The 25,485-nt window shown below is 42.4% G+C and overlaps 1 protein-coding gene across 1 annotated transcript in view; it reads right to left on the bottom strand.

The window, feature by feature from the left end:
* The window catches only part of LOC125452339 (dynein axonemal heavy chain 8-like), a 1,009,221-nt gene that overhangs the window by 269,312 nt on the left and 714,424 nt on the right, over nt 1-25,485 (bottom strand). The window contains exons 62-64 of the mRNA XM_059645685.1: nt 19,854-19,961; nt 12,170-12,304; nt 7,007-7,168 (exon numbers count right to left, since the gene is read on the bottom strand). Coding sequence (XP_059501668.1) covers nt 7,007-7,168; nt 12,170-12,304; nt 19,854-19,961 — 405 coding nt within the window. The remainder of the gene's footprint in view (nt 1-7,006; nt 7,169-12,169; nt 12,305-19,853; nt 19,962-25,485) is intronic.

Here is a 25,485-nt window from a genome sequence, read left to right as displayed (position 1 = left end):
CCCTGGAAACTAAGGTTTTGGTTGTTAACGTGCATATCAGGAAGAGCAAGTGTGCAAGCACCAAACCCTGAGAACTCAACAATAAAATAACTTCCAGCCCAAAAATATCCATTGACCCTACTCTCTGTTTCCTTTTACTTGGACAATTTTGGACCGATGTCCCTCCTTTCCCCCTTACTCGATGATCTTTAACTTTGCTCATATATCTGCTGTACAACACCTCACCAACTGCCCTTTGGATGTTCATGAGCACCACAGTAACAGCATTGCCCTGTTAAATCACCTCTGTTACCTTGTCAAAACAGTTCCAGCATACTAGTTAAACATAATAATACAGTAATAAATGCAATGATGCACAATAATCCTTTAATAAATTTGTGCCAACTTTTATTGTCAGCCATTACTTCTGTCTGTCCTGCAGTTGCAACTGTCTAGTCTTCAGCATGTGTTCTTATCACAAAATGTAAAGACTTTTTAAATTCTTTCAAGTCACTGTCCCTCTGAGACCTCCATGTTTGGAATCTACTCCCAATGTTTGATCTTGAAATAACTCCACAGAGATCATTTTCCTTGAATCAAGTCATCCTTTATTTACGTGTGGAGAGTCCTTGGCACTGATCCAACTCCCTCAGAGCCAACTCTCAGAGTGAACAGAATGTCAGACACTCCTGTTCTTATTTGTCAGACAGGGCTCCCTGATTAACAGCCCCAATCAGGGAACGCATAGTCCATGTGGTCCGTCTGGCTGATCTTGCTGCGATCACTATCTCTCTCTCTCTCTCTCTCTGAGTCTGAGGACATAGGCCGGCCAAGTTTTGTAGCTCTTCCTGGGCATTTTAGCACTGGGTCAGATGCCCCCAACTCTGCCATTGGTATGGGCAAAGTGTAACGCACAGCAGCTTGCCTCTCGCACTTATAGGGTGCCAGAAGAAATTCATTCTCTTCAATACACCACACCAGTCACATGAATATTATCTGAATTGCTTCTTTAAATACAGAGATGAAAACTGTATTCTAGATAAGCCCTCATCAATACTTCATAAAACTCTATGAAAGCATTAATGTTTTACATTCCATTCCACTGGCACTAAACAGTGATATTCCGTTTGTCTTCCAAATACTAACTAAAATTGCTTGATATACCTGCATGCTTATTTTGTGATTCATCACTTATGCGATGGAAGGTGTCATTAACAGTGCTATCAAGCAGCACCTGCTCAGAGACACCCAATTTCAGTTCTGCCATTCCACTCACCTCTTACCTCATTACAGCCCTGGTTTGAGCATGACAAATGAGCTGAATTCCAAAGGTGACAGCTTTTGACTTCAAGGCCACTTTGACCGAGTGTGGCATCAAGTGTGATCCCAAGCAAAACTGGAGTAAATGGGAATTGGTGGAAAATTTCTCCACTGATTGAGCCAAGCCTAACAAATAGAAAGATGATTGCGGTTATTGGGGGCCAGTTGTCTCAACTCCAGAACAGCTCTGCAGGAGTTCCTCAGGGTAGCGCCTGAGGCCCAATCATCTTTAGCTGCTTCATCAATGACCTTCCCCCCAACATAAGGTTCAAAGTGGGGGTGTTCACTGATGTTTGCGTAACGTTCAGCACCATTGATGATTCCGCAGGTACTAAAGCTGTCCATGTTCAAATGCTGCAAAGCCTGCACAACATCCAGACTCTGGCTGAAGAAAGGCAAGCGACAAAGGCCGGACAATAACAATCTCCAGTAAGAGACAACTTAGCCATCACCCTTTGGCGTTCAATGGTGTTACCATCACTGAATTCCCCAATATCAACAGCCTACGGGCTTATCAATGACCGGAAACTAAACTTAACTAGTCATATAAATACAGTGGCTACAAGAGCAGGTCAGGCACTAGGAATATAGCAGTCTGTAAATCACTTTTTGACTCCCTGAATCCTGTCCACTATGTATAAGGCACAAGTCAGGAGTGTGATGGACAGCTACAAAAACATAAGTTGCTGGAAAAGCTCAAAAGGTCTAGCAGGTCTGGCAGTTCTGAAGAAGGGTCACCTGACCCAAAACATAACTGACTTTTTTTTTCACAAATGCTGCCAGACCTGCAGAGCTTTTCCAGTAACTTCTATTTTTGCTTCTGATTTACAGCATTTGCAGTTTTTTCAGTTTTTATTTTGTAAGATGGAGCATTCCCTGCTTGCCAACAACACTCAGAAGCTTGATAACATCCAGGACAAATTAGCCCGCTTGATTGTTATCATATCCACAAACATTCACTCTCTTGACCACTGACACTTAATAATAACATGCGTACCATTTACAGGATGCACCACACAGGCTCACCAGAGATCCTTAGACACCACTCCTCAAACCCACAACCATTACCATCTAGGAGGATAAGGGCAGCAGACACATGGAAACACCACTACCTGCAAGTTCTCCTCCAACTCAATGATCACCCTAATGGAAATATATCACTGTTCCTTCTCTATCATTGGGTCAAGAACTATAGTGTTTTGCAATATCCCTTCATTTAGTTGTATACAGTCAGGAGAGAGCTGTGCCCAAAATTAAATCTGAACCCTTTGAAATTTTACAGTATTAGAATCAACAGGGGTAAGGAAACCTCCTCTGATTACCAAGTGTTGTATCTCCTTTAATGATAAGTCAGCATTCCTCCACATTGAACATCACAGGGTGGAAGCACCAGTGGGTAACAAGAGTGGTTCAGTAGCCAGTTCACTACTGATTGAGCCAGTGAAGTCCTATAGGACATTATTGCTAGGCTGGGTCTACAGCAAGTGGTGAGGGAGTCAACAAGACGGAGGTGTTTACTTTGCCATGGCTTCACCAATCCACAACAAATCCATGTATAAATGATTGCATTGGTAGGAGAGACCACCTCATTGTCATCATAGAGACAAAGAACCCTCTTCACATTGAGGATTATCCATTGTGTTGTGTGACATGACCATTACGTTTAATGAGACAGACTTTGAGCAGATCTAAGATCTCTAAACTAGGCATCCATGAGACCTTCTGGTCTACTAAATATATTGAATAAAAATCCTTCAACCAAATGCAAAAACAGAAGTTTCTGGAAAAGCTCAGCAGGTCTGGTAGCATCTGAGAAGAAAAAAGTCAACGTTAACATTTTAGGTCAAGTGACCCTTCCTCAGAACTGTTGGTAGCTAGGAAAATGTCAGTTTATATGCAAAAGATAGAGAAGGGCTCGGGGTAGGATAAATGATAGGTTAAAGGATAGAGCTCAAAGAGAGAGAAGAGCAGTAGAATAGACAAAAGGAGTTGATAATGATCTGGATCAGAGGGTCAATAGCTGTTAATGGGGACTGTTGGTAACTAACAATAGTTGCCTAAAGTGTGTAATGGCAGGCTATGTGATAACAAGGCTGGTGTGTGGGATATGGGGCTAGGACATGGGAGAGTTTAGGCCCTAAAATTATGTTCTGAGGAAGGGAAACTGGACTCAAAATATTAACTGATTTTTTTCTTCACAGATGCTGCCAGACCTGCTGAACTTCCAGCAACTTCTGCTTTTGTTCTTGATTTACATTATCTGCAGTTCTTTCAGTTTTTATTTAGATTCTGGGAAGTATTGCTTCACCTGGGAAGTATGTTTGGGCCCTTGGATACTGGGAAGGGAGGAGGTAAATGGGGAGGTCTTACACCTTTGCCAGTAGCACGGAAAGGTGCTATAGAGCTGTGTTGGGGTTGCTGGGAATGAAGGAAGAGTGGACCAGAGTGTCCCAGAGGGAACAGTCACTGTGGAAGGCAGACAAGGTGGGGATGGGAATAGACGTCTGGTGGTTGCATCTCGCTGGAGGTGGTGGAAGTGGCATCTGATGATCTTATGGATATGGATGTTGGTGGGATGGCAATTAAGGACAAGAGGAACCCGATTGCTGTTGCAAGAGGGGTGAGAGAAGGTGATGGCGTAAGTGCAGGAGATGGGTTGGACCCTTTCAATGATGGTGCCGGGGAATCCTTGCTTGAAGTTAAAGGTGTATGTGTCAGAGGCTCCCTGGTCAAAATTGGCCTCATTTGAACATGTGCGATGGAGACTGAGGAACTGAGACAATGGGATGGTGCCTTTCCAGAAAGCAGGGTGTGAGGATGTATAGTCCAGGTAGCTGTGGGAGTCAGTGGGTTCATAGTGGATATTAGTGGCCAGCCTATCCCCAGAAATGGAAACAGAAATGTCGAGGAAGGGAAGGGAGGAGTCAGAAATAGAGCAGGTAAAAGTGAGGACAGTGTGGAATTTGGAAACAAAATTGATGAACATTTCCATCTCCGGATGAGAGAGGGATGAAGCACCGATGATATAATTGATATATCGGAGAAAGCATTGTGAGTGGGGGCCAGAATAGGACTGGAACAAGGAATGTTCCATGTACCACATAAAGAGACAGGCATAACATACCCATGGCCACCCCTCTGACCTGAAGAAAATAAGAGGAGTTAGAAGAGAAGTTCTTGAGGGCGACAATGAGTTTGGCCAAGCAGAGGAGGGTGGTGGTGGGAGGGGACACTTCAGGCCTTTGGTCTAGGGAGAAGTGAGAGCCCTAAGACCGTCCTGGTGGGGGATGGACATGTAAAGGGATTGCACATCCCTGGTAAAAAGAAGGCAGCTGGAGCCTGCAAACTGGAAATTTTGAAACTGGTGTAAAGCGTCAGAGGACTACAAATCAACATTTTCCCAGCTACCATCAGTTCTGAGGAAGGGTCACCATACCTAAAATGTTAACTTTGAACCTTTTCTTCACAGATGGTGCCAGACCTGCTGAGCTTTTCCAGCAACCTGTTTTTGTTCTTATTTATTGCATCCGCAGTTCTTTCATTCTTTTTCTTTAACCAAATGGTCTGGGGTATCCTGATTCTGCCATTTCTTGATAATTCAAGGATCAACCATTTTATAATTCTGGTTTAGGATTACTGTAGCTTTTCCTCCTGTTAGTTGTGAAATTGTCACCACCATTCATAACTGAATGTGGCAGAACTGCAAAGCTTTCATCTGACCTGTTGGTTATAGGATTGTTTAGCCTCATCAATTGCACATTGCTTCCATTGTTTGGAGATTACATACAGTCCTACTTTGTCCTGGAAGCAATTTGTTTGCTTGCAACTATATAAGGCATATCCTTGTTGGATTGACTTTAAAAAACTGTCTTTTATTCCAAATATCCTTGTCTTGTAAATTAATGTTTGAATTGTGTTGATTTCAGCTTATTGTTACCACAAAGGTTTTTATATCGAGAAACATATCTGTTGATTTTCCTTCCATTGGCTTTGTGGGAGTTTCCTTCTTTTTCAAATAATCAGACTCTGATTGTAAAATGCTCACCATCCTTTTCAAATTCTCAGATTTTGTATAATGCTGAGGTGAGATGAGGGTAAGTTACTGGGCACAGCTCTTTGCCCCTCATGCCACGATCTTCCATCCATGGGATAGTCCTGTTGAGGGGCTTTAGTTTCTCTCCTTTACAAGTATATAGATTGTGAATAGCATAACAGTCTGCCATCTTCAAAATGACCTGTTTATTCCTACTTTCTACTTTCTCTCCGGTAACAAATTTTCAATCCAGAGTGGTATATTCAATCCCATGTGCTTTAATTTTGTTTACTAAACTCTTGTATGAGACCTTATCAAAAATATTCTGAAAATCCAAAAATACCACATCCAAGGGCTCTCCTTAACTATGCTACAAATAATGTCGTCAAAAAACCATATGTGGATTGTTAAATATGACTTATCTTTCATTAATCCATGGTGACGCTGCATTTTGCATAGGGCTATGTGTGCTCAAATGATTGAACATAGCAGTAAGGGTCAAATAAGTTATTATAAGACAGACAATTTCCCATGCTTTATAAATTGACGCAATGGTGAGTATGGTGAATCTTTCCAAAACGCTAGTACAACCTCAGTTAGAATATTGTGTACAGTTCTGGCCACCACATTTCAGGACTTGTATCAAGGGATCTTGGAGCATTCTGAAAAAAATATTTACACGCATTGTTCCAGGGATTAGAGTTGATAAGAAATGGTGGGGTTGCTTTTTTTAGGAAAGAAGTTGAGAGGCAGTTTATGAGAAGCATTCAAATATTTGAGGGGAGAGACAGAGGATATCAGGAAAGATCTATGCCTTTGTACGAATGTCAGCTAAAGGACAACGATTTCAGATGAAATCTGAAAACTGATGCAACTTGGGGAAAATCAATTTCATGCTATAAGTGACTCAGAGATAGTAAGAACTGCCGATGCTGGAGTCAGAGATAACACAGTGCGGAGCTGGAATAACACAGCAGGCCAGACAGCATCACAGGAGCAGGAAAGCTGACATTTAGGATCGGGACTCGAAAAGTCAGCTTTACTGCTCCTCTGGTACTGCTTGTCCTGCTGTGCTATTCCAGCTCCATACTGTGTTATCTCTGACTAGTTAGTTAGGTTTTAGGACACATTGCTTGATGGTGTGGAGGATGATGCAAATGTGGTTTCAGAGTAAGTGGATGATTACCTGAAGAGAAAGTATCTTCAAGGCTACACCTAAAAAGTGGGGGAATGGAACATGCTAAGAGCTGCATTGGATATGACTGGACAAATGGCATCTCTCTATGCAGTGACCATTTTGTCATTCTATGATTTTATTCTTCCCCTAAATCACTCCTCTGCATTTTACTGTGACTTAATAAATGAGAACTATACAATTTTGGTTTGTCTTGAGTAGCTACTTTATTTTCAGAAACCTTAATATAGTTGAGATACTTTTAAATTAAAATAACAATGTGCTATTCACATTTCAAGAAAATCATGTCATAAATTTCTAAATGTGCAGCAGTTCTGTAAATTTGAGAAAATATTAAGATTCATAAAATTGAAGGTCAATTAGGGATAGGCAACAAATGTTACTCTTGACACTGACATTTGCATCTCAAAGAATTGTTTTAAAATTGAAGCATATGGTATATACTAGAAGTGAATTATTAAAGAGCTCAATACATTTACCTGAACCAGTTTGAGATTCCAGGGTGGGTGATTAACTAATCCTGCAATTTCCACCTGATTGGCTACAGCAGCCTGCAGTTCCACGTAGGTACTACTATCTAACTGTATACCCGGGAACAGATCACTGATCAGGCTGAGGAAAAGGGGCTCATCTTCATCCACCTGTTAATGAAATTCAAATTCATTATAACTTGGCTATTCTCACTGCAAGAAGTTCAAATCTGGAAACCTTGGGAGAGCAATAGCTCCATGAAGATTTGCCAATATGCTGAGCTGCTGACTGCACAGGCAGGTAAATTCCCTTCGCTCTCAATTTTTCATCCACCAGATAAAACTTTGACCTGTCCATCCTTAGAAACTATGCCCACATCTTTAATCCCCAATTTTTCTTTAAAATTTCTGAAAATATTGTTGACTCAAAAACTGATCTCCATCCATCTGGAACTCCCTTTTGACATGGCTTTGGTTTGTTTATTTCTTTATTTAATATATTGTTACTTGTAACGAGGTACAAGTGAAAAATGGATGATATCGCCGCATTCCAACACCATCTTGGATTATAAAATAAATTATTGAAAACATTATATAACTGATGAAATACTGGATAAATAATATTAAATTGATATTGCTAAAACTGAAACAGCTTTAAAAATTCATCTATCCACCTCGGCAGACTTCAGCCTCTGTGCTCCTCCAGTTGCCGCCATCTGACATCATCCCTGGGGTGTTGGAAATGTGTGCCTTTTCTGCCACCACCAGTGCCGTTGCCTTACATTCACCATCTCTGAGCTGGAGATACCCACAATGTGCGGGTTCCGCCTTTGTCTGATGCTGCACATCGACTGACAGGTTCTGCTCCAGGTCAAGTCACAGGGTTTTGGTTCCGATGCGACCACCCAAGATGGAACAGGGATGGAGATACATTGGACCCTGATCTCTCACAAGAGGACATCAAGAGGAAGCCCCAAGACAACTGAAACAAATAAAAAGTTACAGAGCTGGAAAGACAATGATGAAGTCATGTAGGTGTGGCAGAACCCATCACAAGAACTACAAGTGTTTGAACCTCGACACTCGGGAACTGAACACTGCTGTCCCTGCCAATAACCAGGGCCTGCCGCAGTTACTGAAATGACTGTGACCAACAATACTAATTACATTTTAAGTGACTGCGACAAAGCTAAAATTCTCTTCTCATTTTTCTCAGTCATGAGCAACCTCTGACATATTTGACCATACAATCCTCCAAAGTCAATCTACCACTGTTCAATTGGCAAGACTGCACTCTCCTGCTTTCACATTTATTGATAAAATCCGGTGGTATCCATGGAATACTGAATTCATTAAAAGTCTGGAATCAAGAGTCTAATGATGACCAATCCATTGTCAATTACTAGAAAAACCCATCTGGTTCACTATTGCCCTTTAGGAAAGGAAACTGCACTCCTCACCTGGTCTGGCCTACATGTGACTCCAGATCCACAACAATGTGGTTGATTTTTAACAGCCCTCTGGACAATGAAGGATGGGCAATAAATGCTCGTCCAGCCATCAATGCCCTCATTCAGGAATGAATAAAAAAAATGAGAAAGCATATTGTCACTAGACTCACAAAACCATATTTAGTCACCAATATGTGATATAAACTCTCAAAAGCATGTACAAGATCAATGGTCGAATTTTCAGTGAGATTCATGGTACCATTTAATCATAGTCTCAGAGTAACCTTTCTCAGGGGATCTCCCATTCTTCACGTCATTAATTATACAGCCAAGCTCTTGGATGCCAGTAGAACACAGAACATAGAACAGTACAGCACAGTACAGGCCCTTCGGCCTATGATATTATGCCGAACTTTTACCCTAATCCGAACGTCTGTCTAACCTCCACCCCTGCCTTATACTATCATCCATATGCCTAGCTAATAGCAACTTAAATGCCCCTAATGAGGCTGACTCCACTACCCTCTCTGGCAATGCATTCCACGCCCTAACCACTCTCTGAGTAAAGAACCTACCTATGACATCTCCCCTGTATCTACCTCCACTCACTTTAAAACTATGAACCCTCATAATACTACCTCCACCCTCGGTAAAAGTCTCTGGCTGTCTACTCTATCTATACCTCTGATCATTTTGAACATCTCTATCAAGTCACCTCTCAACCTTCGTCATTCTAAAGAGAAAAGCTCTATCTCTCTCAACCTTTCCTCGTAAGACCTTCCCTCCATTCCAGGCAACATCCTGGTAAATCTCCTCTGTACCTTTTACAATGCTTCCACATCTTTCCTGTAATGAGGTGACCAGAACTGGATACACTATTCCAGATGTGGCCGAACCAGGCTTTTATATAGCTGAAGGATAACTTCATGGCTCTTGAACTCTATTAATGAAAGCTAACACACCATATGGCTCCTTAACAACTCTATCTACCTGGGTGGCAGCATTCAGGGGACTGTAAACTTGAACCCCAAGATCCCTCTGCTCCTCCACACTGCCAATAATCTTTCCATTAACTCTGTATTCTGCTTTCAAGTGTGTCCTTCCAAAGTGAATCACTTCACACTTTTCAGGGTTAAACTCCATCTGCCACTTCTCAGCCAAGCTCTGCATTCTATCAACGTCCATTTGTAACCAAGAACAACCCTCCGCACTGCCCACAAGGCAACCCACCTACGTATCATCCGCGAACTTGCTAATCCACCCTTCCACTCCTTCATTCAAATCATGTGCAAAAATCACAAATAGAAGAGGACCCAGGACAGATCCTTGTGGTACACCACTCGTAACTGAGCACCATGTTGAATATTTTCCGTCCACTACCACCAATTCTGAATCCAATCTGCCACATTTCCCCCTATCCCATGCCTCCTTGCCTTCTGCATGAGCCTAACGTGGGTAACCTTATCAAATGCCTTACTTAAGTCCATGTATACCACATCCACTGCTCCACCTTCATCCACGTGTTTGATCACCTCTCCAAAGAATTCAATAAGGTTTGTGAGGCATGATCTACCCCTCACAAATCCATGCTGACTGTCACGAATCAAACTGTGCCTTTTCAAGTGATTATAAATCCTATCTCTTAGAGTCCTTTCCAATAATTTGCCCATGACTAAGGTGAGACTAACTGGCCTGTAATTTCCGGGGTTATCCCTATTCCATTTTTTGAACAATGGAATGATGTTTGCCTCTCTCCAATCTTCCGGCACTATACCCATGGACAGCGAGGACAAAAAGATCATCGCCAAATGCCCTGCGATCTCCTCCCTCACTTCCCGTAGAATCCTTGGATAAATCCCATCAGGCCTGGGGGACTTATCTATCTTCAAGTTCCTCAAAATTCCTAGCACATCTTCCTTACTAATATTGGCCTCCTCTAGCCTACCAGCCTGTTTCACACTGTCATTCTCTACAACCAGGTCCCTCTCAGTTCTGAATACTGAAGAAAAATATCCATTAAGGACCTCTCCTATCTTTTTAGGCTCCGTTCACAAATTCCCTTTACAATCCTTGATCGGCCCTACACTTTCTCTGGTCATTCTCTTATTCCTCACGTTCAAGTAAAAAGCCTTGAAGTTTTCCTTGATTCTATCTGCCAAGGTTTTCTCATGCCCCCTTAATGCTCTCCTAAGCCCTTTCTTCAGCTCCTTCCTGGATAACTTGTATCCCTCTAGACCCTTTGCCGTTCCTTGTTTCCTAAACCTTACATAAGCCTCCTTTTTCCTCTTAACCAGTCGTTTGACCTCTCTTGAGACCCAAGGCTCCCTCACTTGACGGCATCTTCCCTGCCTGCTGGGGACAAACATATTGAGCACACACAGTATGCATTCCTTAAACAATCTCCACATTTCAATACTGCTCTTCCCTGACAGTATCTGTTCCCAATTCATGTTACCCAGTTCTTGCCGAAGAGAATTGTAATTACTGTCCCTCCAATTATAAACCTTACCCTGCTGTACGTGCCTATCCTTTTCCATGACTATTGTAAAAGTAACAGAGTTATGATTGCTACCGCCAAAATACTCTCCCACCAACAGGTCTAATACTTGGCCCGATTCATTGTCAAGCACCAAATCCAAATTTGCCTCTCCTTGTTTTGGTCTGTCTACATACTGTGTCAGGAATCCTTCCTGAACCCATTGGACAAAATCCGTTCTATTTAAACTATTATAACTAAAATGCTTCCAATCAATATTTGGAAAGTTGAAGTCACCTATGACTACAACGCTGTGACTTCTGCACCTTTCCATTATCTGCCTCCCAATCTACTCCTCTACTTCTCTGCAACTGTTAGGGGGTCTGTAAAAAAAAAACCAACAAAGTGACTGCTCCTTTCTTGTCCTGGGCCTCAACCCAAACTGACTCTGTAGACCTATCATTCTGGGAGAATTGTGTGCTCGCCATGGCTGGGTGATCTGGTGCCATTTTTAAAGTTCAGCTTCAGTAGGAGTCAGGAGGTGAGTTACTAGCTGCAGTATTTCGAGTCTCTGACCTGCTCCAGTAGTTACTGTATTTACTCTGGAGAATCTTGTTCAGTTTTTGGTCAGTAGTAACTCTCAGATGGTGATAATGGAGATTCGGTGATGGTAACATCATTGAAAATCATGGGACAGTGACGAGACTCTCTTGTTGGAAATGGTCATTGTCTGGCAATTGTGTGGCATACTTGTCTTGACATATCTCCAATTGCAATGATAAATGACTTGAAGGGGAATTTACAGGTTTTAATTCTGTGCTTCTGTTGTCCTGGACCTTGACAGTGTCAAGGATTTGGAAGATGCTTTTGTAACAGCATTGTTGAGTTACTGGAGAGCAGTTGTGTATCTTAAAGAGAGTCTTCTATCACAGGGTAGGATCTCCAGTCCTTTTCCTTTTTTAAAGTTATTTTAAATTTCCCATGAACAACGCTTTTAAAAATGATTACCATTTTTCTTTTGCACAATATCTTCTTATAACTCCAGGAATTATTACCACTGGGATTCTGATCTTATCTTGGAATAATTTTAATAATAATTTTCCCCTTAACATGAGGTTTCTCTTTGTTCTCTTGATTTTCTACCATCTTCAGCTTGAGCTATCCTCTGAAACTGATTAGAGAAGAGTCTTACAGACATTTTGTTCAGCAAAAACATTAATGAAATAAGCTCCCAATTCTACTCACCAGTTTAGACAGATTCATGTCTCTCAAAACTCTCATGACAATTGTTTGTTCACTATCTTCTGGTCGTGCTCTCTTCTGAGCTCCCAGTGTCCTCAAAACAGAAAGAATGTTTCTCAAGCCGAAATCATAATGAACCTAAGAATTAATTCAACAAGGATTAAAATTACTGAGTGAATTATTCCTTAAAGATATTAATTACTTCAGATTTCATGCAAAAGAACTCTATCAGCATTCAAGACATCAGTTTGATTTTCATGGTGCAATCAGTTGCAAACACAAGTGGGACTGGAAAATGGATTTTGTCTTCATTCCTGTGGGGAGAGATACCAGCTGAGGAGAACATTATCCAGTAATGCACAGAAATTCACTAAAAAGTGGTGACAGCTCTCTCATCTGAATTTGACGTTTGGCTGCATAAGGATATTTGTGGGGATAAAAGTGGTAAAATGAGATAGCAAGACCTGCAGATGCTGGAGTCAGAGTCAATACAGTGTGGAGCTGGAGAAACACAGCAGGTCAGGCAGCATCAGAGGTGCAGGAAAGTCAACGTTTCGGGCCCAGACCCTTCCTGTCCTACTCTTTTCTTTTAACTCCTCCCACTTACTACCAACTACAGAGGTGGCTTTGGGCACCCATATGGGTCTGAACTATGCTGGCCTCTTAATAGGGTACGTGGAACACTCCCTCTTCTGCTGTCACACTGGCACCATTCCTTATCTCTTCGTCTGCTACATCAATGACTATATCGCTGCTGCATCATGCTCTCAAGAGGAGCTTGAACAGTTTATCAACTTTACTGACATCTTTCAACCCAACCTCAAATTCAACTGGACCATTCCTGATACCTCCTTCTCCTTTCTGGACTTCTGCCTCCATATCCAGTAACCATTTCAGCACTGACATCTATTTCAAACCTACTGACTCCCACATCTACTTTGACTATACCTCCTCTCACCCACCCTCCTGTAAGAATGCGATCCCTTACTCCCAATTCCTCTGCCTCTGCCACATCTGCTCCCAACATCGGGCATTTCATTCCCAGGCATCCCAGATATCCTCCTACTTCATGGACCACAACTTAGATTACATTTCCTACAGTGTGGAAACAGGCCCTTCGGCCCAAAAAGTCCACACTGCCCCTTGAAGCATCCCACCCAGACCCATCCCCCTATAGCCCACACACCCCTGAACTCTATGGGCAACTTACAGGATTTATTAGAGGCAGTCCCCTTCCATTGATTGAAAATGCCCTCAATTGCATCTCTTGCATTTCAAACACTTCTGCCCTCAAATCTCCTCCCCACCAACAAAAATATAGACATAGAATCCCCAGGTCCCCAGATACCATCTGATCAACCTCCACATCCAGCTTATCATTCTCCGCCACTTCCACCACCCGAAATTCGACCTCACTGCCAAAGAGATATTTCCCACCCCGCCCCATCTGCCTTTCATAGGGATTGTTCACTCCATGAATCCCTTGTCCGCTCCACACTCCTCACCAACTGCACCACACCCAGCACCTTTCCCTGCAACCGCAGGAGGTGCTACACATGGATCTACACCTCCACCCTCACCTCCATCTGAGGGTTCATACAAACTTTCCATATCCTCCAACCTGGTCTAGTGTATCCATTGTTCCCATTGAGGTATCCTCTACATCAGTAAGACAAAGTGCAGACTTGGTGACCAATTTCGGAGCATCTGCGCTCTGTACACAATAATCAACAACAACTTCTGGTTTCCAATCATTTTAACTCCCCCGTCCTCACTCCCTTGGTGACATGTCCATTCTGGGCCTCCTCCAATGTCACAATGATGCCACCCATAAACTGCAGGAGCAACACTACATATTCTGCCTCAGGAGTTTACACCCTGATAGCCTGAATATAGAATTAAGCAGTTTCAATATCTCCCCACCCTAGGCCTCACCCCATGTCCAACCTTCCCTCTTATCTCACCTCCTTGACCTGACAAACCTGTCCATCTTCTTACTCATCTGTCTACCTCACCCTTCTCACTGACAAATCCCCAATAACCCTACCTGCACCCACCTATCACCATTTCACCCACCTTCCCCTATCTCTATCCCTCCTCCCTCCATTTATTTCCCAGCTGTCTTCCTCCTCCCCTATCCTAATGAAGGTTCTAGGCCTGAAACGCCGACTCGTGTGATCCTTCGATGCTGACTGGCCTGCTGCGTTCCTCCAGCTCCAAACTGCATTGAAAGTAGTAATGTGAGTTTGATTCCTTTCGTGATGACTGTATTGAAACCCTTCCAAACTTTTGTCCAGTGTAATGTAATTTTTTTAATAGACATTTTATTCCTAACATTAAAAGTACGCCTGCAGCTTTCAGTGAATTTGTTTGATAATTGATCTCTTTAGATTTAAAAAAAACAAAGTTAGGATCTAACAAGCCAGGTTTCACACGAGATCTGACTCATCCAGTTTTGACAACAGTACAAAGCATCAGCGATCTGTCTCCTATTATGCTGAAAAGTAGCACTCATTGACTCTCCCATTCTGAATTGAACACCTTCTGTGCCATGAGATTGAAAGGAAGATGGTTGAAAAGATTCAGCTTCAGCCATGGTTTGGCTTCAGAAAGATGAGACACTCTTTTATCTGTTTCCAATTTGATATTCATACTCCTGATATTAACCATGATATCTGCAAATGCAAAATCCTTTTGTGAATCTACCGCTGCTTCTGGAAGAAAACATCATGTTTTATAATATCATCTATTTCTTTGGCATTTTCAAATTGGAATGGTCTGATTTTAAATTTTTGTCCAACAGATGGAAGTCTCCCAGCGCTATGGCAAACCATCCCGTAATGCCTTCTATTATCTCATGCATCCTACTCAGCATTAGTAACTTAGCAGATCTGTCTCCAAGGGAGCATTTTCCCAGCATATATTGGGCATGTAAAATAGTTGGTGACTGTGCCCCAATCCCACTACTTTTGTTTATTCACTTGCAATTAGCAACATTTCGATTGACAAAGTATCTAACCCTACCATCACCCTGCCATGGTTGTATGAAGAAATTTCTTTGCATATCTCCTTTAGACTTTCCTCTATCACTTTAAACCTATGCCAACTAGTATTTGAGATTTCCATCCTGGGAAAAAGACTTTGACTGTCCATTCTATCCACAACTCCCATAGTTGTATACGCTTTCATCAGGTTGCCCCTAAGGCTCCGGTGTTCGAGCAAAAACAATCCAAGTTTGATCAACCTTTCCTTATGGCTAATACACTCCAATCCAGGTAACATTATGGTAAAGAAGTGTGAGGCTGGATGAACACAGCAGGCCCAGCAGCATCTCAGGAGCACAAAAGCTGACGTTTCGGGCCTAGACCCTTCATCACCCTTCATGCTCTCTGATGAAGGGTCTAGGCCCGAAACGTCAGCTTTTGTGCTCCTGAGATGCTGCTGGGCCTGCTGTGTTCATCCAGCCTCACATTTCATTATCTTGGATTCTCCAGCATCTGCAGTTCACATTATCACTGATACAACATTGTGGTAAACCTCTTTTGTGTCTTTTCCAAATGCTCCACATCCTTCCCATAGTGCAGCCACCAGAGCTGCACATAATACTCCAAATGTGGCCTGCCTAAAGTTTTATACAGCTGCATGATGACTTTCCAACATTTGCACTCAATGCCCCAATGGATGAAGACAAGCTTGCCATATGCCTTCTGTACACCTTATCCACTCGTGTTGCCACTTTCAGGGAGTGATAGACATGCACCCTAAGATCCCTCTGTACATCCATGCTTCTGCCATTTACTCTGTACTTTCCTCTGGTATTTATTGTCACAGTCACCTCACATTTCTCCAGATTAAACACTGTCATTTCTCCGACCAACTTTCTAACTTACATATATCCTGCTGTATTCTTTGACAATGTTCCTTACTATCCACAAAGTCACTAATTTTTGTGTTGCCTGCAAACTTATTAATCATATCACCTACATTTTAATCTAAATTATTTATAAATATTATAAACAGTGTTCAAGAAGGGGAGTAGAGACAACCCTGGTAATTATAGACCAGTGAGCCTTACTTCAGTTGTTGGTAAAGTGTTGGAAAAGGTTATAAGAGATAGGATTTATAAGACCATAAGACATAGGAGTGGAAGTAAGGTCATTCGGCCCATCAAGTCCACTCCACCATTTAAATCATGGTTGATAGGCATTTCAACACCACTTCCCTGCACTCTTCCCGTAGCCCTTGATTCTTTTTGAGATCAAAAATTTGTCGATCTCTGCCTTGAAGGCATCCAACGTCCCGGCCTCCACTGCACTCTGCGGCAATGAATTCCACAAGCCCACCACTCTCTGGCTGAAGAAATGTCGTCTCATTTCCATTTTAAATTTATCACCTCTAATTTTAAGGCTGTGCCCACAGGTCTTAGTCTCCCTGCCTAACGGAAACAACTTCCTAGTGTCCACCCCTTCGAAACCATACACTATCTTGTAAGTTTCTATTAAATCTCCCCTCAACCTTCTAAACTCTAATGAGTACAATCCCAGGATCCTTAGCCGTTCATCATACGTTAAACCTACCATTCCAGGGATCATCCGTGTGAATCTCCGCTGGACACGCTCCAGGGCTAGTATGTCCTTCCTGAGGTGTGGGGCCCAAAATTGGACACAGTATTCTAAATGGGGCCTAACTCGAGCCTTATAAAGCCTCAGAAGCACATCGCTGCTTTTATATTCCAACCCTCTTGAGATAAATGACAACATTACATTCGCTTTCTTAATTACGGACTCTACCTGCAAGTTAACCTTTACAGAATCCTGGACCAACACTCCCAGATCCCTTTGTACTTCTGATTTGTGAATTTTCTCACCGTTTGAAAAATAGTCCATGCCTGTATTCTTTTTTCCAAAGTGCAACACCTCACATTTACTCACATTGAATTTCATCAGCCATTTCGTGGACCACTCCATAATCATCGAGAAAATAATAATTTGATTAGGGATAGTCAGCACGGTTTTGGGAAGGGAAGGTCGTGCCTCACAAACCTTATTGAGTTCTTTGAGAAGGTGACCAAACAGGTAGATGAGAGTAAAGGGAGATATATCAGTTTGGATCAGAAATTAGCTTGCTGAAAGAAGACACAGGGTAGTGGTTGACGGGAAATGTTCATCCTGGAGACCAGTTACTAGTGCTGTACCACAAGGGGCGGTGTTGGGTCCACTGCTGTTCGTCATTTTTATAAATGACCTGGATGAGGGCGTAGAAGGATGGGTTAGTAAATTTGCAGACGACACTAAGGTCAGTGGAGTTGTGGATAGTGACGAAGGATGCTGTAGGTTACAGAGAGACATAGATAAGCTGCAGAGCTGGGTTGAGAGGTGGCAAATGGAGTTTAATGCAGACAAGTGTGAGGTGATGCACTTTGGTAGGAGTAACCAGAAGGCAAAGTACTGGGCTAATAGTAAGATTCTTGGTAGTGTAGATGAGCAGAGAGATCTCGGTGTCCATGTACACAGATCCTTGAAAGTTGCCACCCAGGTTGACAGGGCTGTTAAGACATATCCCTCAACATATCCCTCTCTATACAATGTTTCAGCTTTTATTAATAGAGGGATCGAGTTCTGGAACCAAGAGGTTATGCTGCAGCTGTACAAAACTCTGGTGCGGCCGCACTTGGAGTAATGTGTACAGTTCTGGTCACCGCATTATAAGAAGGATGTGGAAGCTTTGAAAAGGGTGCAGAGGAGGTTTACTAGGATGTTGGCTGGTATGGAGGGAAGGTCTTATGAGGAAAGGCTGAGGGACTTGGGGCTGTTTTTGTTAGAGAGAAGAAGGTTGAGAGGTGACTTAATTGAGACATATAAAATAATCAGAGGGTTAGATAGGGTGGATAGGGAGATCCTTTTTCCTAGGATGGTGACGGCGAGCACAAGGGGACATAGCTTTAAATTGAGGGGTGAAAGATATAGGACAGATGTCAGGTAGTTTCTTGACTCAGAGAATAGTAAGGGAATGGAACGCTTTGCCTGCAACGGTAGTAGATTCGCCAACTTTAAGTACATTTAAGTCGTTATTGGTCAAGCATATGGACGTACATGGAATAGTGTAGGTTAGATGGGCTTCAGATTGGTATGACAGGTCGGCACAACATCGAGGGCCAAAGGGCCTGTACTATGCTGTAATGTTCTGTGTTCTATGTTCTCATAGAGCCCCAGCATTAATCCCTGCTGAACATTACTGGCCTGGCCTCCAGTCTGAAAAACACTCATTCACAACTACTCCCTGTATCTTATGTCCCTGCAAATTTTGTATCCAATTTGCCAGATTACCATGGATTCCATAAAAATTAGTCTTCTGTACCAGCCTACCATGAGGGACACTGCCAATGCTTTAGTAATGTCCATGTGAACAACATCCACTGCCCTATCCACATCAATCACCTTCATCCTTTCCTCAACATTGCAATCAAATTCATGAAGCAAGATCTCCCCCATCATGCCGATTGCCTCTAATAAATCCACTCTTTTTTGAATGTGAGTAAATACTATCCTTAGGAATCTCCTTCAATAATTTCCCTACCACTGATGTAAGGCTCACCCAGCCTATAATTTCCTGGATTATTTCTGGTGCCCTTCTTAAACAGAGGAACAACATTAACTACTCTTCAGTCTTCTGGGACCCCTTATCTGTGTCTAAAGAGGATAGAAAGGTCTCTGTCAAGGTCCTAGCAAATGCCTCCCTTGCCTTCTTACGTATCCCAACAGGCCCTGGAGACTTATCTACCTTAATTTGTTTTCAAAATATCCAATACCACCTCTTCCCTAATATTGAAATGCTTCAGAATATCAACATATCCCTCTCTATATTTGCCATCATCCACATCCTTCTCCTTGGTGAAAGCCAATATGAAGTACTTTTTAAGGACCATACCCGCTTCCTCTGGATCAAGGCATAAATTCCCTTCTTCTCCTTGAGCAGATCTTTTCCTTAGTTATTATCTTGATGCTAAGATACATATACAATGCTTAATCTTGCTTACCAAGAGCATTTCACGAATTCTTCTACTCCTAACTTATCGTTAAAGTTCTTTCCTACTCCCGTTATAGTCTAGTTATCATTTTTGTTTCTATACAATCTGAACTCCCTCTCAGGTTCTCATCCACTCTTTTGTATTTTGTGGACAGGATATCTATAAGGCAATCTTGCACATTGTCGGTTAAGTAACAGTGTCATCGCTATGACAAAACATTTTGTTTGGAATGTAACTAATTCTAGAGTGCACATATTCAGTGTCAAGGGGCAGAATGTTGTCAGGATCCACAGCCCTTTCTGACCATGTAATACTAATAACTTTCCAAGAATGAAAACACTTTTGTGAAGTTTCCTAGTACATCTAGGTGAATATTTCTGTTGGTTGTTTGTTAATTAATGTGGATATATAATATATGGGAAATGACATTTATTCCTAAAGGTTCAAAAGCATTGACATCCATTTTTCACATTGCTGTCCACTGCTTTCAGCATAAAGAAACTAAATTAATTTAATTAGATTGAAGCATGAAAGATAAATTCTGCTGAAAAATATTAGAATTTTGAATATGAGCACCATAATTTATAAGATGTTAAACCTAAATATTCACAATTTTGAGGCATCCATGTGTCTAAATTTTAGTTGAAGTGCATTTCATACCTGCTTTGTGAGTTGCTCTTCACAGAGCTTATAAAGTACAAAGAATTTCTGAGCCAGCATAACGTTGTCCAAAAATCCGACACTAGCAAGCTTGACCCTTATAATAATCTGAAACAGTTAGAATGAATTGCATTTAGAAACAGGTTTTGATCTTGGAATTAAATGAAAATATACATCAAGTTACATTTTGATCAAATAAATTAAAATACAAAATTACTGAACAAGTGTGTATAAATTCAGCCTGTTATCTATTCCCTTGTAACCACCATCACATAACGTTCCCACACTCCATATTTATTCATCTTGCCTTTTGAAGTAACTCCCCAGAGGCTGGTATTCCCTCACCAAATCACCCTTTATTTACAAATGGAAATTTCTTGATACTGATCCAGCTCCCTCCAAGCCAGCTCTCAGTGTAAAGAAGTCTGACACTCCTGTTTTTATCTGTCAAACAGGACTCCCTGATTGGACCAAATTAACAGCCACAGTCAAGGAACTCATTGTCTATGAAGGCCACCTGACTGACTTCATTACAGTCAGCACATCCCTCCCCCTCTGAGTCTGAGGACATAATGTGGTTCTTTTTCTTGTAGCCTGTCCTGGGCATTTTAGCATTGGGTCAGGCTCTTCCATCTCTGCTTCTGATATGAGGGGTGTGTAACACACAGTTGTTCGACTCTTGTACCCAGAGTATCTCACAAGAAATTCATTCACTTCCTCAGGTGGCAAAGTATCAAAGTGACGACATCTGCCATATCTATCCCAAATTCTGAGGTCTCTTCAATTCTTGACAGAGAGGGAGAACCCAAGGGTTTTGTTAGCCTTTCTACCTGTTCCAAGGAGCCAGGCGCATTTTACTCCTGCCCCATTTGTGAGTTTGCAGTTTTCACGTAGTCCAGCGCTTGTTCAGAACCATTGCACCTACCTGATCTTTATACATCACTGGGGCTGACCTTTCATAGGCCTTCCCCATAGTTCTTTCACCAAACTTCACCCCGTGCAATAAACTACCTTTCTCATTTTTGTGTCTGGCATTGGCAGTCCTGATTCTGTTTGACCTCTGAGGCCAATAAAGCAAAGATTTCCAGACCCGACCCACCATGCAGCCACCGCTGAAGCCAACACCAAAGCTGCCACACTGTCGTCATATCCAGGATTAATGGGCAGAACCCATCAAATTGCTGACACTGAAGCTGTTGTTCAAGCTGTTACCACTTTGGTCACTGCCGAAGCAGCACCATCACTGCCATAGCCGCCAGGAACAAACTGGAATCACGATGCTGCCACAGCTGTAACTGCTGCACCACCAGCAGGAAGAACAGGCCAGACCCAACAAGTCACTGACCATGAAGCAGCAGCTGAAGCCATGACCAACATTAACATGAGGAGTGGGCATCCAGCTCCACCTCACTGCTGTCACTGCAGCAGGCTCACACAGCTGCCTTCCTCCGCTGAGGCCATAGAAAAGGTGACTTTTGATACAAAAATGAAATGCAGAAACAAAAATAAGACAAGGAACAATGCGTCCAGCCAGGATCAGGGTCCCTAACATTTCTGATCTTGCCGCTGGCATCACTTTGAAATTTTGAAGTTTGGTATCTAATGAGGCTGTGGGCTGTTTCTTTAAGTTGGACTGCTCTTTCTGCCAGACTATTAGATGATGGATAGCATAAAACTTTCCTTCTATGTCAAATACCATTCGACTTCAGGAAATACTCAAATTCCCGACCAGTAAATGATGGTCATTATCTATGACCAGCACTTTTCGGAGTCCATGTATAGCAAAAGATGCACAATTCTTTCTTTTGACATCCGCATGTTTGACGAATGAGGTCTGTGCACATCCAACCACCCTGAGTGAGTGCTCAGAATTACTAAGAACATTGAGCTCGTGACAGGACTCACATTGTTGATGTATAACCGAGTCCAGGGTTTACTTGGCCATTCCCATGAATGTGGAGGAGCTGCTGGTGGTAAATGTTGTCCTTGTTGGTGCTCTGGGCACTTCCCGAACAATGAGGCTGTCAGCATCCAATCCTGGTGACCAGACATAACTTCTCTCTAACTTCTCATTTTAGAAACCCTACATCCCCCTGGTGAAGTGCAGCCAGAATTTGGCAGCTCCCCATAATAATATGACACACTCAACTGTGATTCTTTTTTGATTTTTGATTTTATTGACCCATGTATTTTACAGCAGGAATACAATCAAATATGGGAAAAGTTTTCATTTGCTGTCATGAAATGGCACCATTTTGAATAATTTAAGAATGGGTGGGGGGAAGAAAATAGAGCTTGAAGAGAGTCCATCAGTCCTGAGCCAGCTCATCGCTGTTGATGCTGACTATCCCTCTTCAACTGCTTCACTGCCATCTACACCAGACTCAACGAACATTGTAGTCACTAATCCTCAGGCACCATCTTTGCTGTTGGGCCAAACTGGTCCCTTCAGGTCCAAAACGGTTCAATTCTGGTTCTAACAACCCCTTGGTTTCCCCCATCATCACCAGCTTATTTTGGTTTTGCCAGGACCAGAACTTTCTGCATCCAAAGTCTAACATTTTCAGCTGTGACTGGAAGTGTGTCCAGAAAATTTAAAACCATTACAGACTTCTCTAGTGGCATAACTCTGTGGTATATCTGGAGCAGGAAGCAGCTCAATGCATCCACATTTGCTACTTGGCCTCCTGGACAATGTTCCAACTTGTAATTCTATGCACTTCATATTAGAGACCACCACTGAATTTGGCCTGAAGTTACAGGCAGCACTGCCTTGTCATCTTTAAGTAAATGTAGTGAGGTCCATTATTATCACAAATTTAAATCTGTAAAGGCATTGGTGGAACTTTCTGATTCCAAATATGACTGCCAAACCTCCCTTCTCTATCCAGGCATATTTACGCTTTGATTTGCCAAAGACATGCATGCATATCAACATAGAACATAGAACAGTACAACACATACAAGCCCTTCAGCCCACAATGTTGTGATGACATACTATCCTACTCGAAGATCAAACTACCCCGCACACCCTACATTTTACTATCATTCATGTGTCTATCCAAGAGTCGCTTAAATGTCCCTAATGTATCTGACTCCACGACCATTGCTGGCAGCGCATTCCACACACCCACCACTCTATGTGTAAAGAACATCCTCTGACATCTCCCCTAAACCTTCCTTCAAACACCTTAAAATTATGCCCCCTCATAAAAGTCATTTCTGCCCTGGGAAAAAGTTGCTGGCTCTCCACTTTATCTATGCCTCTCGTCATCTTGTGTACCTCTATCAAGTCACCTCTCATTCTCTTCGCTCCAAAAGCCCTAGCTCCATCAATCTTTCCTCATAAGACCTGCCCTCCAGTCCAGGCAGTATCCTGGTAAATCTCCTCTGTACCCTCTCTAAAGTTTCCACATCCTTCCTATAATAAGGTGACCAGAACCGAACACAATATTCCAACTGTGGTCTAACCAGGGTTTTATAGAGCTACAGCATAACCTCACAGCTCTTAAACTCAATTCCCGTGCCAATGAAAGCCAACACACCATGCACCTTGTTAACAACCCTATCAACTTGGTTGGCAACTTTGAGGGATCTATGGACATGGACCCCAAGATCCCTCTGATCCTCCACACTGCCAAGAAACCTGCCATTAACGCTATATTCTGCATTCAAATTTGACCTTCCAAAATGAATCGCTTCATATTTTTCTGGGTTGAATTCCTTCTGCCACTTCTTTGCCCAGCTCTGCATCCTGTCAATGTCCTGTTCCAACCTACAACAGTCCTCCACACTATCAACAACTCCACTAAACATTGTGTCATCGGCAAACTTATGAATCCACCCTTCCACTTTGTCAAGCAATTATAAAGTTCACAAAGAGCAGAGGTCTTTGGTGCAGAACCCATATTTGATTGTATTCCTGCTGTAAAATACCACTGATCACCGAGCTCCAGGTTAAATACTTTCTATCCACTATTATCCTCTGCCTTCTATTGTTCAGCTAATTCTGTATCCAGACAGCCAAATTTCCCTGGATCCAAAGCCTCCTTACTTTCTGAGTGAGCCTACCATGGGGAACCTTATCAAGGCCTTGCTAAAATCCATATCCACCACATCCACTGCTCTGCCTTCACACTCTCAAAGAATTCAATAAGGCTTGTGAGGCATGACCTTCTGCTCACAAAGCCATGCTGACTATTTGTAATCAAATTGTACTTTTCCAAATGTTCATAAATTCTATTTCTCAGAATGCTCTCCAATAATTTGCCCACCACAAAAGTAAGACTGACTGGTCAGTAATTCCCAGGATTATCCCTGTTCCCTTTCTTGAACAAGGGAATAATATTTGCCATCCTCCAATCATCTGGTGCTACTCCATGGACAGTGAGGACACAAAGATCATCACCAAAGGTGCAGCAATCTCTTCCCTCGCTTTCTGTAGAACTCTTGGGTATATCCCATCTGGCCCAGGGGACTTATATATCCTCATATTTTTCAAAATTTCTAGCACGTCCTCCTTCTTAACATCAACTTGTTCGAGCATATCAGCTTATCTCACTCTGTCCTCACAAACGTCAAGACCCTCTCACTGGTGAATACTGAAGCTAAGTATTCATTAAGGACCACCAGCCCCCACCTCCTCTGACTCTATGCAAAAGTTCCCTCCACAATCTCTGATTGGCCCTACCCTCACTCTGGCCATCCTCTTGTTCCTCACATAAGAATAAAAAGCTTTGGGGTTTTTCTTAATCCTGTCACCAAGGGTTTCTCATACCCCCTCCTAGCTCTCCTAAGTCCATTCTTCAGTTCCTTCCTAGTTACCAATACGCTATTGGGTATTCCTTTCCATTGGCCACCTATGAGCTAATACTATCCCAATGCCATATGGGGAGGCATTACATGTCAATACCAGATTTTTCTTGGGATCATAGTGTGTCGGCACATTAAAGATGAGAGCCGTTTCTTCATTTGTCTGAAGGATAGGGCTTGCCAATGTGACTATTCCCAAGGCTAACCCTTTGTAAGGAGTTGATGCAAAAGTACCAGGATGGAAACCAGGTTATATATGAACTTTCTGTATTAATTAGGAAAAGTCTAGGCTCTGGTACAGACATGGGAGTCGGGGCGCCTTTAAAGGCCCTCACTTGCAATGGGTGTAATCTGGTCTTGTAGATTGCATAGACCGAATCAATCACCTGGGGTGTCTGGTGCACACGTCTTCCTCTTCTAAGGCGTATGGCCACTTCGGAGAAATATCTAAGAACTATGTTGACATCCTCCAAGTCGTCCTTACTGATCTTCCTTGTTATTAGCATGTCATCTAGGTAAACGATGACCTGGGGTAGACCTTGTAAAGTGTTCTCCATCGTCCGCTGAAAAATTGCACTGGCTGACAATACTCCAAATGACAGTCTTGTGTATTGATAGAAACCTTTATGGGTATTAATTGTAGCATACTTCTGGGAATCTTTATTTAGCTGCTATGCAAGTATGCATAGCTCATTTTCAGCTTGGTGAAGGACAGTCCCCCTGCCAGTTTTGCATATAAATCCTTAATGTGAGGGACTGAGCATTTATCCAGCTGTGAGAAGCCGTTTACTGGATGTAAGTTTGCTCGCTGAGCTGGAAG

This window comes from Stegostoma tigrinum, chromosome 4 (genome assembly GCF_030684315.1).
Source record: "Stegostoma tigrinum isolate sSteTig4 chromosome 4, sSteTig4.hap1, whole genome shotgun sequence".
NCBI lineage: Eukaryota > Metazoa > Chordata > Chondrichthyes > Orectolobiformes > Stegostomatidae > Stegostoma > Stegostoma tigrinum.
The sequence above is the reverse complement of the archived record's forward strand: the minus strand, read 5'-3'. Positions and strand labels throughout refer to the sequence as shown.